The sequence below is a fragment of the Sapajus apella genome, unplaced genomic scaffold (assembly GCF_009761245.1).
Source record: "Sapajus apella isolate SASKATOON/1434 unplaced genomic scaffold, GSC_monkey_1.0 scaffold51, whole genome shotgun sequence".
In the NCBI taxonomy this organism is placed as follows: domain Eukaryota; kingdom Metazoa; phylum Chordata; class Mammalia; order Primates; family Cebidae; genus Sapajus; species Sapajus apella.
In genome coordinates, this window is record NW_022436991.1 from 10,069,949 (window position 1) to 10,085,276 (window position 15,328).

General features: G+C 42.6%; 1 protein-coding gene across 4 annotated transcripts in view; it reads right to left on the reverse strand.

Annotated features, from left to right (window-relative positions):
• Positions 1 to 1,488: 1,488 nt before the first annotated feature.
• PALB2 (partner and localizer of BRCA2) overlaps positions 1,489 to 15,328 on the reverse strand; it is a 37,447-nt gene continuing 23,607 nt past the window's right edge. Inside the window, exons 11-13 of one of the 4 annotated variants that reach the window (XM_032242956.1) lie at positions 11,506 to 11,593; positions 5,764 to 5,912; positions 1,489 to 1,996 (exon numbers count right to left, since the gene is read on the reverse strand). In XM_032242956.1, coding sequence (XP_032098847.1) covers positions 1,786 to 1,996; positions 5,764 to 5,912; positions 11,506 to 11,593 — 448 coding nt within the window. In that variant the 3' untranslated portion in view covers positions 1,489 to 1,785. The remainder of the gene's footprint in view (positions 1,997 to 5,763; positions 5,913 to 11,505; positions 11,594 to 15,328) is intronic. The other 3 variants (XR_004258200.1, XM_032242958.1, XM_032242957.1) reach the window with 3 other exon arrangements.

Below are 15,328 nucleotides of genomic sequence, written 5' to 3' on the forward strand. Positions count from 1 at the left end.
ATGCCACTAATTCCAGCACTTTGGGAGGCCGAGGCAGGCAGATCACCTGAGGTCAGGAGTTCAAGACCAGCCTGGCCAACATGGTGAAACCCCATCTCTACTAAAAATACAAAAATTAGCCAGTTGTGGTGGCACATGCCTGTAGTCCCAGCTACCCAAGAGGCTGAGGCAGGAGAATCATTTGAACCCAGAAGATGGAGGTTGCAGTGGGCTGAGATTGCACCACTGCACTTCAGCCTGGGTGACAGAGCAAGACTTAGTCTCAAAAAAAATGTTTCCAATGATAACAACAGATTAGTACTTTAACAATTTCTTGCTAGGCGCAGTGGCTCATACCTGTAATCCCAGCACTTTGGGAGGCAGAGGTGGGAGGATCACAAGATCAGGCATTCCAGACTAGCCTGGCCAACATGGTAAAACCCCATCTCTATTAAAAATGCAAAAATTAGCTAGGCGTGGTGACATGTGCCTGTAATCCCAGCTACTCTGGAGGCTGAGCCAAGAGAACTGCTTGAACCCGGGAGGTAGAGGTTGCAGTGAGCTGAGACCGTGCCACTGCACTCCAGCCTGGGTGACACAGCAAGATTCTGTCTTGGTATAAAAAAAAAAAAATTCTCTCAAATCACTTAGGCAAAGGTGACTGACTCAAAAGTGACTCTATAGCTACTCAGGAGGATGAAGCAGGAGGGTAGCCTGAGGCCAGGAGTTCAGTATCAGCCTGGGCAACATAGTGAGACCCTGTCTCTTAAAAACAGAAAAATTAGCTGGCCATGGTGAAGTGCACCTGTAGTTCCAGTTACTCACGAGGCTGAGGCAAGAGGATTGCTTGATCCCAGGAGTTTGAGGCTATAGTGAGCTATGATTGCTCCACTGCACTCCAGCCTAGGTGACAGAGTGGCAGTGGCTCACACCTGTAATCCCAGAACTTTGGGAGGCCAAGGCAGGTGGATCACTTGAGGTCAGGAGTTCAAGACCAACCTGAGAGACCCTCTCACCAACATGGTGAGACCCTGTCTCTACTAAAAATACAAAAATTAGCTGGGTGTGGAAGTGGGCGCCTATAATCCCAGTTACTTGGGAGGCTGAGGCAGGAGAATCTCTTGAACCTGGGAGGCAGAGGTTGCAGTAAGCCAAGATCATGCCACTGCACGCCAGCCTGGGTGACAGAGTGAGGCTCCGTCTCAAAAAAAATTGACTCTAGTGATAATGCAGCACTGCCATGAAGGATGCGTGAGAGAATGAAAAAGAATAAGAGTATTCCTAAATTAGGATATTTTAATAGGTTTCATATTATTTTAGTATGCATGTAAAAATAAAGTATTACAAATAGCACAAAATATATATTGCATATTAGTGTAGTAAGTTAACTGAACTGAAATTTACACTTACTGGGCAAATGCTATTGATTAAATATCCTAGTTGTACAATAATTAGTTCTTGCTTCTGAAAGTGATCTTGAAATAATGGGAAACAATAATATGCCAAGCAGAATGTATAAAAATAAGTATTTATTGCCATTTGAAACTTTACGTACACCTTTAAAAGCACATGTGCAAATGTGAGGAATTACAAAAATCAACCTAAAGCCCTTTTTCTCAAAGTAAACATAAATGTACATCTAAGATCAATGGTACCACTATCATCAAAATAAAAAATAAGTCTGTCTGGACATATACAAGTAATTATTTTAAATGTCATTCAGACATTCTCCTTTATATTTAAAACTCCAAAAAATAACAAGAGGCCAAATATATCCAGAAAATTGTGTTTCTGCTTTACCCTAACTTATGAGTAGTGATATACAAATATATTTCCATCTTTTTGTCCAGCCAACAAATGAGAATCTGTACCTGACCATTTCACAAAAGACCAGTTTTGGTCAGAGACAGGTGGGAGGAGGGCAGTGCAGTGACCGAGAAGTAAATCCCAAATGGCAATTGTTCCAGAAGTCAAGATTGCTGCTGCACAATGATCTTTCACATCACCTTCCAGGAACCTGATAGCATACAAACAAGAAATAATTCAGATAACATATCCAAAAAATAAATTAAAAAACAAAAGGCCAAAACCATGTTCCCCAAACCAGCAACGGAACAAAAATCCCTGTAATTATGAATGCCTGCATTTGCAGTCTTAGAGGTCTACTGGCTACTGTGTTGCAGTTTTGGACAGAATCACATGTCCAGTTCCTGCCAGTCTCTCTGATGCATTTTGTACCACTTGAAGGCTGGCTCACAGTGGCCTTCCTTCCACCCTCCATCACTCTGGCCAAACTCAGTCCCAACTCAGTGTCACTGCTCTTGCCATTCTCTGTCCCTGGCAGGCTCTTGCCCTTAGTGAGTTCTTGTCATCATTCAGGCCTGTTAGGTCCATAGAAAGGTCACACCTAATCTGCTATCTGAAGCAGTGCACACAATACTGTAGTCTGTTCCATCTCTATGACATATCTGTTTTTATCTTCATTGTACTTTTCATTACTTGAGATTATCCTGTTTACATATTCAGTGAGTATCTCCCCCATAAAAGATGCCATCTATGAAGCAGAAACCTACCTGGTTGTCTTTTCAATTTAGACAAGGGCTCTGCAGTCAGCTACCTGGGTTTAAATTCTAACTCTGCAATGTAAGAGCTGTGCAACCCTGGGCAAGTTATTTAACTTTATCAGTACAACAGGGATAATTTTAAGAGCACATACTTCACAGGACTGTTGTGAGGTTAAACGAAACAGTTCCTATAAAACGCTTAGCATGGTGCCTGCCACATAGGAGGTGCTCAATAAAAATTAACTATTATTATTACTCACTGCTGTTATCACTGGTGCCTTGCAGAGTGCCTGGGGCATGGTCAGCTCTCAAAGAATATTATATGAATGAACTGCATGATACTTTTTATCCCTGGTTCCCACCCAACTTTGTGTACCTAACTGCTAACTTATCTTTGGAAACTCCCGAAGGCTTTCTTTCATAGTCTCTCCCCAACCCTCTACTGCCAATTAAGGTGCCTGCCGCTCCACTCTTGTGCTCTCAAACAGTGCAAGCTTCACATATTGCACTTTGTGCACTGAACAATAGTCACTAGTTTTCAACGAAATTACAAAGTGTTTTGCTTGTTTGTTTGTTTTTGGAGACAAAGTCTTGCTCTGTTGCCCAGGCTGGAGTGCAATGGCGAGATCTCAGCTCACTGCAACCTCTGCCTCCTGGGATAAATCAATTCTCCTGCCTCAGCTTCCCCAGTAGTTGAGATTACAGGTGCACACCACCATACCGAGCTAATTTTTGTATTTTTTTTTTTTTTTTTAATTGAGACGGAGTTTCGCTCTTGTTACCCAGGCTGGAGTGCAATGGCGGGATCTCGGCTCACCGCAACCTCTGCCTCCTGGGTTCAGGCAATTCTCCTGCCTCAGCCTTCTGAGTAGCTGGGATTACAGGCACGCGCCACCATGCCCAGCTAATGTTTTGTATTTTCAGTAGAGACGGGGTTTCACCATGTTGACCAGGATGGTCTCGATCTCTTGACCTCGTGATCCACCCGCCTCAGCCTCCCAAAGTGCTGGGATTACAGGTTTGAGCCACCGCGCCCGGCTTAATTTTTGTATTTTTAATGGAGACAGGTTTCACCATGTTGGCCAGGTTGGTTTCAAACTCATGACCTCAAATGATCCATCTGCCTCGGCCTCGCAAAGTGCTGGGGTTACAGGTATGAGCCACCACGCCCAGCCAGAAATAGCAGTGTTTTGCTATGGTCTGAATGCTTGTGTCCCCCCCAAATTAATCTGTTGAAACCTAATCACCATGTGATAGTATTAGGAGGTGAGGCCTTTGAGAAGTGATTGGTGGTCTTGTAAAGGAGGCCCCAGAGAGCTGCCTTCTACCATGTGAGGACACAGTGAAAAGGTGCCATCTATGAACCAGGAAATGGGCCCTCACCAGACACTGAATCTGCCAGCATCTTGATCTTGGACTTCCCAGCCTACGTTATGGTAAGAAATAAACTTTGTTGTTTACAGGCTACCCAGCCTGTGGTAGTTTGTTGTAGCAGCCTGATAGGACTAAGATATGTTTCCTGCAGGATTGGTACCAAATAGGCTTTCAAGGATTCCTGAACAGATGAGTTTGAAAAGTCATAAAGGAAATGCTTGACCAAGCAGTTGTCTTTATCTTTAATCTCTAGGCCAATGACTATGGTTCTCTCTTCAAATCCAACAAAGCAAGTTTTATATGAAAGCATATACTGCAGATGATAGTTCTGAGGTTCTTAGGTTCTTAAAAAAAAATTTAGACAAGCAAGGTTGAATGTGGGAGGATGGCTTGAACCTAGGAGGCAGACTTGCAGTAAACTGAGATCGTGCCACTGCACTCTAGCCTGGGCAACAGAGCAAGACCCTGCGGAAGTGCCACAGCTATGCATAGGGATAATGTCTTTTAGAATATGCACTTATCAAATTAGCTTTGCATAAGGTCCAGAAAACATGCATGGTGTCTGTCAAGGTTCCTTATCCTTGTGAGTTATTAAAGCCAGACTTTGTTTTCTTGATTTACTGGGTCTGGTTTCAATCCTTGCTGCTAATTTCAAACTTTAATAAAATAAAGGCAATTTTTAGGAATTATATGTTCAGATGTTGCCTGGTTGACCTAAGAATAATAGCACTACTTCAAAGCTCTATACAGCTCAGAAAACTCTTGGGATGCCAATAACTATGTCACTGGCATCAGTCAATAGATAGATAATTTTTTTATTTTTGAGATGGAGTCTTGCTCTGTTGCCCAGGCTAGAGTGCAGTGGTGCAATCTCGGCTCACTGCAACCTCTGCCTCCCAGTTCAAGCGACCCCAGCCTCCTGAATAGCTGGGATTACAGGTGCCTGCCACCGTGCCTAGCTAATTTTTATATTTTTAGTAGTGACGGGGTTTCACCATCTTGGCCAGGCTGGTCTTCAACTCCTGAGCTCGTGATCTGCCTGCCTCGGTCTCTCAAAGTACTGGGATTACAGGCGTGGGCTACCACATCGGGCCAGATAAACATTTATCTATAGATAAATATAAACTGCCTACATGATAGAGGCTCAGTCAAATTTCAAAGTAAAAATGTCTTCCTAAAGTACATTTAAAATTTCCTTAGTTTAGATTTTAGGGAAAGAACATAAATTATGTTTTTTAATATAGAACATTCATTACTCTTTGTATGAATTTTTTTTTTTTTTTGAGACAGGGTCTTGCTCTGTTGCCAGGCTTGAGTGCAGTGGCTTGATTTTAGCTCACTACAACTTCTGCTTCCCAGGTTCAAGGCATCCTCCTACCTCAGCCTCCCGAATAGCTGGAACTATGGGTGCATCCCAGCATGTTTGGCTAATTTTTTTTTTTTTTTTTTTTTTTTTTAATGTAGACTGGGTCTTGTTATGTTGTCCGAGTTGGTCTCAAACTCCTGGGCTCAAGCTCTCCTCCCATCTTGACTTCCCAAAGTGCTGGGATTACAGGCATGAGCCACAATGCCCTGCCAAAATATTTTCCTTAGAAGAAAAAAATGGGGCTTGAAAAAATACTATTAAAAACCTATCCAAACCCATACTAGTAGAGATCAAGATGCAGAGAATCTGGGGTTTGACTCAAGTCCACTAACCTTTAGCATACTTCTGAACATTCCTATTATAATCTATAGTATTTCATGTTTTCCATCTTTCTAAGTGACATAAAAATACCTAGTATTTGTGTTTGCACAATGACTTTCAGAATGTCCCACCCACTGAGTAGCAGTCATGGACACTTGCCTGCCAGCCTGCCCTTGAGGAAGGCAGTACAGCATCACACCCAGACTCAGGGTCGTCTTAGGGTTAATCGCAATCAGTTGAAACACAGGGCTTTCCAACGACTCACTCTCTTTGGTACAGGGATGACTCAGGACAATAAACAGAAGCCCCTAATTCAGGAGAAAAATAAATACCCAAATAGACTGTCAAGAGTATGTTGGGAAAAAGAAAGATCTGGCAGAGACAAAAACCAAACAATTAAAGCAATGATCAACAGGCTCTAAAGTACCCAGCATCTAACCACTGGCTTCATTTTTTTCCTGACAGCTAGAAACTGTTGAGATTATTACTGGACTGGACTTCTGGATTCTTCTTCAGAGACAGGACCTTGCTACGTTGCCCAGGCTGTTGTTGAACTCCTGGTCTCAAGGTATCCTCCCACCTCAGCCTCCCAAAGTGTTGGGATTACAGAAGGCAGCTACTGTGCTCAGCCAACTTCTAGCTTTAGCTTCTCATGCCTCAGGTTCCCAGCGTTTGTTTCAGCCAGTCTTGCCAGGCATGAATCTGATTCATCAGTTTCCTTCCCCTTAGATAGTACTACATTTCATGCCATTCATTTGGGGAAATACTGTCAAAGAGAGAAAGAGGACATACTTGTGCAGGGAGTGTTCAAATTAGAAATATTCATTTGTAAATTGGTCTTTGAAAATTAAGAACATGTTTTTCCATAAAAACAATCTTGCAGGCAGGGCGTGGTGGCTCACGCCTGTAATCTCAGCACTTTGGGAGGCTGAGGTGGGCGGACTGCCTGAGCTCAGGAGTTCACAACCAGCTTGGGCAACACACTGAAATATCATCTCTACTAAAATACAAAAAATTAGCCGGGCATGGCAGCATGCACCTGTAGTCCCAGCTACTTGGGAGGCTGAGGCAAGAGAATTGCTTGAATCCAGGAGGCGGAGGTTCCAGTGAGCCAAGATTGTGCCATTGCACTCCAGCCTGGATGACAGAGTGAGACTCCATCACAAAAAAAAGAAACGAATCTTGTATGTGGTGCCTGGTTTCTTAGGCTAGCCCATAATAGCCTATTTAAAACCCTGACACTACTACTCTCTATTAAGATTAAGGGTGACAAAAAAAAGATACCAGCACCTATGGTTGTTTCTGTGGGAAAATGTGTTTAAGTTCTCTCCTGGCTTTAAAATTACAGGTTCTAATAATAATATTAGTGTGCATATATATATATATATATACACATATATACGGATATATGTTATAGGTGGAAAGTACTTCTCTTTAAATGTAAGATGGGGAAAATTAGCCAGGTGTGGTGGCACATGTCACATGTCTGTAATCCCAGATACCTGGGATGCTGAGTGCGGAGGATTGAATTGTTTGGGGCTTGGAGTTTGAGACCAGCCTGGGCAACCTAATAAGACCTTGTCTCAACAAAAAAAAAAAAAAAAAAAAAAAAAAAAAAAAGCAGGGGACAAAATTAAACAAGAGGGCCATTTTAGAATTAGAAAGTAGTACTTTCTACTTTATAAATTTCTAGAATGATTGAATTTTTTTTTTTTGAGACAAAGTCTCACTCTGTCACCAGGCTAGAGTGTGGTGACGCAATCTTGGCTCACTGCAGCAGGGTATCACAACCTCCGATTCCCTGGTTCAAGCTATTCTCTTGCCTCAGCCTCCCGAGTAACTGGGATTACAGGCACACAGCACCACGCCCAGCTAATTTTTGCATTTTTCTTAGAGATGGGGTTACACCATGTTGGCCAGGATGGTCTCGATTTCCTAACCTAAGTGATCTGCCCGCCTTGGCCTCCCAAAGTGCTAGGATTACTGGCGTGAGCCACTGTGCCTGGCTGAATGATTGTATTAATGAAAATAATTTTTTTCTTTTTGAGATGAAGTCTCACTCTGTCGCCCAGGCTGGAATGCAGTGGCCTGGTCTTGGCTCACTGCAACCTCCACCTCCCGGGTTCAAGCGATTCTCCCACCTCAGCCTCCTGAGTAGCTGGGATTACAGGTGTACGCCACCACGTCTGGCTAATTTTTGTAGTTTTAGTAGAGATGGGGTTTCACCATGTTGGTCAGGCTGGTCTCGAACTCCTGACCTCATGATCTGCCCACCTCGGCCTCCAAAAGTGCTGAGATTACAGGCGTGAGCCACCGTGCCCGGCTGAAAATAAAATATTTTTATATTTAGAAAACAACTGAGGTGACTCAGGAGGCTGAGGCAGTTTAGCTTGAGACCAGGAGCTCAAGACCAGCCTAGGCAATATAGTTGAAGACTTCATCCTCTAAGTTAGCTGGGTGGTGTGGCTCATGCTATGTAATTCCATCAACTTGGCAGGCTGAGTGTGGAGGATTGCTTGAGCCCAGGAACTCAAGGCTATAGTGAGCTATGATTGTACCACTGCACTACAGCCTGAATGACAGAGTGAGACCCTATCTATAAAAGGAAAAACAACTGAGGATTTAAAAATGTTAAATGCTATACAGTTAAGAAGAGGCTGACAAACTATGGCTGACCGGGTTAATCTAGCCCAACACTTTTTTTTGGGACAGGGTCTCACTGTCACCTAGGCTGGAGTGCAGTGGCATAATCAGCTCACTGCGGCCTTGAATTCCTGGCCTCAGGCAATCCTCCCTCCTTGGCCTCCCAAAGCACTGGAATTACAGCTGTAAGCCACCATGCCTGGCCCCAATACTTATTTTTCCATGGCCAATAAGCTAAGAATGTTTTCCAAATTTTGAAATGGCTAAAAAACATCAGAATAACAACATTTTGTGACATGTGAAAATTAATATATGAACTTCAAGTTTCAGTCTCCATAAAGTTTTATTAGAACATAGCTACACCTATCCATTTATATACTGTCTGTGGCTGATTTGGGGCCACAATGGCAGAGCTGGGTATAACAGAGATTGCAAAGCCAGCACAACTGAAAATATTTGCTTTCTGGTCCTATATGGAAAACATTTGCCAGTCCCTGCACTAAACAGTGAAATACATAATAAATTATTTAATAAATTATTTTTGAAGATTGGCTTTATGGGGGACTTTTACTATCTTATGCATATCTATGTTAAATTTTTTAGTATCAAGTGGTTATTAATGTTGTAATAGAAAAGGTATAACATATTTAAATGCTTAATAAGTAAATACTAGAGATGAATTCAACTGTCAGTCTATCTATCTATTTTTTTTTTTTTTTGACATGGAGTTTTGCTCGTTTCCCACGCTGGAGTGCAGTAGCGCAATCTTGGCTCAATGCAACCTCTGCCTCCTGGGTTCAAGCAATTCTTCTGCCTTAGCCTCCCTAGTAGCTGGGACTACAGGTGTGCACCACCATACCTGGCTAAAATTTTTGTATTTTTAGTAGAGACAGGGTTTCACCACATTGGATGGTCTCGAACTCCTGACCTTAGGTGATCTGCCTGCTTTGACCTCTCAAAGTATTGGGATTACAGGTGTAAGCCACCACATCTGGCCTATTAGTTATTTTTGAGACAGAGTCTCACTGTATCACCCAGGCTAGAGTACAGTGGTGCCATCATGGCTGACTGCAGCCTCAATCTTCTGGGCGCCAGTGATCCTTTCACTTCAACTTCCTGAGAAGCTAGTATTACAGGCTGTGCCACACTTGGCCACAACTGTCTTAAAGGAAGAGAAAGGTTTGGCTCAAAATTATGTGATGGATTATCTAAGATCACACAACTTTTGGGTTCAATTCCACATATCCTACTAGGCTAGGGAAAGATTCAGTCTTTGTGTTCAAAGCCTCTGGGTGCTGTTCCTCTCACTGTAATCACCAAAACCAAGCAAGTCTCTAAACAAATGCTGAGCCTGCTGCTATTATCTCTGCTCACAGCTTCAACAGTAAATACTCAAGTAGTTATTCATTACTTCTAGACAACTACTTTTCCACTGTAACTACACTGTGAGTCAAGGCTTTTTTTTTTTTTTTTGAGATGGAGGCTCACTCTTGTTGCCCAGGCTAGAGTGTAGTGGCACACCCTTGGCTCACTGCAACATCCACCTCCCGGTTCAGGTGATTCTCCCTGCCTCAGCCTCCTTGGTAGCTGGGACTACAGGTGCCCGACACCATGCCCTGTATAATCATTCTTCCTAAGGCCACTCAATCACTTACGGCAATGTGGTTGGGAATCAAGTCTGATTACAGGCCTAATAGTTCTCAGTTCAAATCCACAGCTAAAAATAAACATTTGCCCTCAGGTCCTACAGCTAATTTTTGTATTTTTAGTAGAGACAGGGTTTCACCATGTTGGCCAGGCTGGTCTCGAACTCCTGACCTCAGGTGATCCACCCACCTCAGCCTCTCAAAGTGTTGAGATTACAGGTATGAGCCACCGTGCCCAGCCAAGATAGTCTCCCTAGTAGCTGGGACTACAGGTGCATGCCACCATGCCTTGCTAATTTTGTATTTTTTATAGACAGTGGTTTTGCCATGTTGCCCAGGCTAAGGCTTTTTTTAATTGATAGAAAATATTTTATATATTTATGAGGTACATGATTTTTTACAGGCACAGAGTATATAATGATCAAGGCAGGGTATTTAGGGTATGCATCACCTCAAGAGTCTATCATTTCTATGTATTGGGAACATTTCAAATCCTTTCTTCTAGCTACTTTGAAATATGTAGTACATTGTTGCTAACTACAGTCATCCTACTCTGTTACTGAATATTAGAGATTATTTCTTCTTTCTTTTTTTTTTTTTTTTTTGAGATGGAGTCTTGCTCTATCACCAGGCTGGAGTGCTGTGGCATGATCTCGGCTCACTGCAACCTCTGCCTCCCAGATTCAAGCGATTCCCCTGCCTCAGCCTCCCAAGTAGCTGGGACTACAGGCATGCACCACCATGCACAGCTAATTTTTTGTATTTTAGTAGAGATGGGATTTCACCATGTTGGCCAGGATAGTCTCAATTTCCTGACCTCGTGATCTGCCCACTCCGGCCTCCCAAATGCTGGGATTATACGCGTGAGGCACCCTACCCAGCCTATTTCTTCTTTCTAACTGTATGTTTGTACCCACTAGCCAAGACTATTAGCACAACAGCTGAGTAACTGTATTTGTTTCTATATGAGACTAAAGCCTAAGAGTAAAGCATGTTGGCCAGGCACTGTGGCTCACGCCTGTAATCCCAGCACTTTGGGAGGCTGAGGCAGGCAGATCACTTGAGGTCAGGAGTTCGAGACCAGCCTGGCCAACATGGCAAAACCCCGTCTCTACAAAAAATACAGAAATTAGCTGGGGATGGTGGTGGGCACCTGTAGAATTGATTGAACCTGGGAGGTGGAGGTTACAGTAAGCTGAGATAGTGCCATTGCATTCAAGCCTGGGCAACAAGAGCGAAACTCCATCTCAAAAAAAAGCATTTCTGAGATCATTAAATCATCTTTCCTAAAGCTACTCAATCACTTATGGCAATGTGGTTGGCAGTCAAGTCTGATAACAGGCATAACAGTTCTCAGTTCAAATCCACAGCTAGATATAAATATTTGCCCTCAGGTCCTACAGCCAGAAAATTTACCAACCAATTGCTATATCAACACTTATTTTCATCCATAATTTTCAAGAAAAAACAAACATTGCTATCCAATTTTGAAAAAAAATAGGCAACAGGGAAGGTTTGTTCACTACTACCTCTGACTTACTACTCTCACTTAATGGGACCAACAGTAACACACAAAGTAAACACAAAGTGGTCCCAGCCGATCTTTACTTACCATTTCAGAATAGGCTTTGTGACAGACTGAAGCTTGGTAAGAATCATCAATGTGCATCTTTCTCAGGAGTTGACCAGTTTTTAAATTCCTTAGATAACAAAAGCAAATAAGCTGATCGCATTCTTCCAACAAACCGGTTTTCAGGTAATGTTTTCTTATTCATCATAGCATCTTTTAGGAGGTGATCAAGGAAAAAAACTAAGGGTTCCTTCGTTTTCTTTAGTTGTAGATTTAGGTAAAAGGACTGTGGGTTAACTTTGCCAATAGTTTAATTTGATAGGTCAGCCTTATCTACTCTGCCCCTAGGGATAAATCTCTCCAAATTCTATGCGAAAAGTTTGTCATTATTTCATTCAACCCGGTATTGAAATCAGGAACATGGTATAGCACTATCATGATTTTGTGACACTTCTTGTTACCTCTAAATTTTCCAAGGATGACAATGGCCAGGGAACCAAATTTGGTAGGGCAAGAGACTACGCCTAAAAGAGACTTATAATTATGTCTCTATTACATGTATTTATACTACAGCTAGACCAAAATAAGTGATAGAAGGAAGGACTGAGGTGGGGTAGGGAGAGAAGGGTGAATATAAAGAAGAAAAAAAAGATAACATTTGTTGGAATCACTCCCTAGCTTTTTTTTTTTTTTTTTTGAGACAGAGTCTTACTCTGTCACCTAGGCTGGAGTGCAGCGGCACCATCTTGGCTCACTGCAATCTCTGCCTCCTCAATTCCAGTGATTCTCAGACCTCAGTCTCCCGAGTAGCTGGGATTACAGGCACCCACCACTATGCCCGGCTAATACAGGTGGGGTTTCACTAGGTTGGCCAGGCTGGTCTTGAACTCCTGACCACAGGTGATCCTCCTGCCTCGGCCTCCCAAAGTGCTGGGATTACAGGCATGAGGCACTGTGTCCAACCTGCTCCCTCAGCTTTACTGAGGATTTGTGACATTGATAACTGCTCTGTTATGATACTCTGTTTTTTGTTTTTGGAGCTAAGGTCTTGCTCCGTTGCCCAGGCTGGAGTGCAGTGCCGTGCCATGATCATGACTCACCATAACCTCAACATCCTGGACTCAAGTGATCCTCCCACCTCACTGCCCCAAGTAGTTGGGACTACAGGTGTGTGCCACCTTGCCTGAATAATTTTTTAATTTTTTGTAGAGACAGGGTTTCAGTATGTTGCCTGGGCTGGTCTCTTAACTCCTGGGTTCAAGCAATCCACCTCAAGTCTCCCAAAGTGCTGGGATTACAGATGTGAGGCACTGCACCCGGTTCATGTTACACTTTGTTGATGAAAATCTTTCAGTTGGCTCCCATTAGCCACAATATAAAGTCCAAGTTCTTTTTTTTTTTTTTTGAGATGGAGTTTTGCCCAGGCTGGAGTGCAATGGCATGATCTCGGCCTCCTGGGTTCAAGCAATTCTCCTGCCTCAGCCTCTGGAATAGCTGGGATTACAGGTGCATGCCACCACACTCAGCTAATTTTTGTATTTTTAGTAGAGATAGTGTTTCATCATGTCGGCCAAGTTGGTCTCAAACTCCTGACCTCAGGTGATCCACCCACCTTGGCCTCCCAAAGTGTTGAGATTACAGGTGTGAGCCATGGCACCTGGCCCCCAGGTTCATTTTAGTGGTGTTTATAACTCTCATAAATCCAGTAGTGCAATATTACATTACTCATTGCTTCATTTCCTGAAATCTTTCGGCCTAAAGAACAAACTATGCATTTCCTTGACTACAGACTGTGTTCAAGCTATGCCTTTCAATGCACCCTGCTTCCCCAACTCCCTGCTGCCCATTACAGAACAGTTCCCATCCCTGTTACTAACCAATTCTCATCAATTTCTTAGGGCCTAGTTATATACTACCCCTCCAAGCTGCATGAACTCACTTTAGACTATAGCAGTCCAGTCATCTCTTCCTTTAATTCTGTCCATATACCTCATTTGGCATTTAATATATTATTGGCAATAGTGTATCATGTATTCATTCAACAAATACAGAATTCTATGAGCCAGGTACTGTGTATAAAAAACTGAAGAAGGAAAATTAAATTTCCATGTGTATATGCAAGGTTTTCCTCCTATCAGGGATACCAGATGGTATCCTACAGATTTTCATACACGTTCTGTATTTAGTAATTATTGTTTCCTCAAATCCCTAATCACTTTGTCCAAATCTCTATCACCCTTGTGTGAATAGTGACCTTGTGTGACTCGTAATTGTATTGAAATTGTAGGCTTTGATTGTAAAGGCATCTTATTTACCTACTAGATTATAGGGGCCCTGGGACCAGGTTTCATATCTGATTCATCTCTGCATGTCTCACAGAGAATGGGACATAAGTAGAGACTCAGATATCTACTGAATGTTTGAAAGATATTGAATGCAATGTCTCAGTGAATATGCACAGCAAGACTTCCTTACACATTGGCCCCTCAGTGTTTGAGAATGTTTTAACATGTTTCTTTAATATGACTTCATTATAAACGTTAAGCTTAACCAAGATGAAATATTTAGACCTTCAGCAGTTTCCAAAAAAAAAAGCCACTTAAAAGCTTGAGTATAACATGAATCACTTTAGACATCTAACAAATAAGGAGTTAAATCGGAACACATACTACCTGTAAGTATAAAATTATACAGAGCCCACAAGGTAAGTAATAGCTTTTGATAGACAATATAATTAATACATCAATGAGTAACTACTCTAAACATGGAGCTAAGGCAGGCACCAAGAATAGATATGAGACATGGTACCTATCTTCAAAAACCAGAGGATAAACAACACAAAGCAGCAAATACGAAGATAAAAATCAAGGCAGGCCAGGTATGGCAGCTTATGCCTATAATCCCAGCACTTTGGGAGGCCAAGGCGGGAGAATCACTTGCATTGAGGAGTTGGAGACCAGCCTAAGGCAACATGGGAAGGCCCTGTCTCTACAAAAACATTTTTTTTAAAAGTTTTTTGTTTTTAATTAGCCAGGCATGGTGGCACGAGTCTGTAGTCCTGTTACTCAGGAGGCTGAGGGGGGAGGACTGCTTGAGCCTGACAGGTTGAGACTTCAGTGAGCCATAATCATGCCACTGTACTCCAGCCTGGGCAACAGACTGAGACCCTGTCTCAAAAAAACAAAAACAAACAAACAAAAGAAACAAGCAAGACAATATGAATTCAGAGAAGGAAACATCAATGAAGGCTGTGATGGTACAACAGAACTCAAGGTAAGGGCTGAAAATATTCGCTAAGGGGAACTTAGAAGCTAAGTATAGAAATCCTCCCCAACTTCCCAGCACTTTAGGATGCTGAGATGGGAGGGTTGCTTAAGTCCAAAAGTCAAGATCAGCCTGGGAAAAATAGCAAGATCCTGTCTTTACAAAGAAAAAGAAAAAGAAAAATTAGCCAGGCATGGTGGTGTACACCTGTAGTCTCAGCACTTTGGGAGGCTGAAGTGGGAGGAGAGGATTGCTTGAGCCCAGGAGTTCAAGACCAGCCTGAGTAACATACCAAGGTCTCGTCTGTACAAAAAATTTAAAAATTAACAGGGCATGGTGGTGTGTGTCTGTAGTCCTAGCTACTCAGGAGGCTGAGGTGGGAGGATTCCTTAAGCCCAGGAGTTTGAGGTTACAGTCGGCTATGGTCATGCCTATGCACTCCAGCCTGGGTACTGAGTGAGACTCTATCTCAGAAAGAAATCCCTCCCCAACCTCAAATTCCTTTGTGACCTCTTATATACGAAATGCCAAAGGACTATTAGAAAAGGGTGGAACTGAGGGATGGGAAGAAAAAAATGGAACAAAGGAGGATGGCATAGCT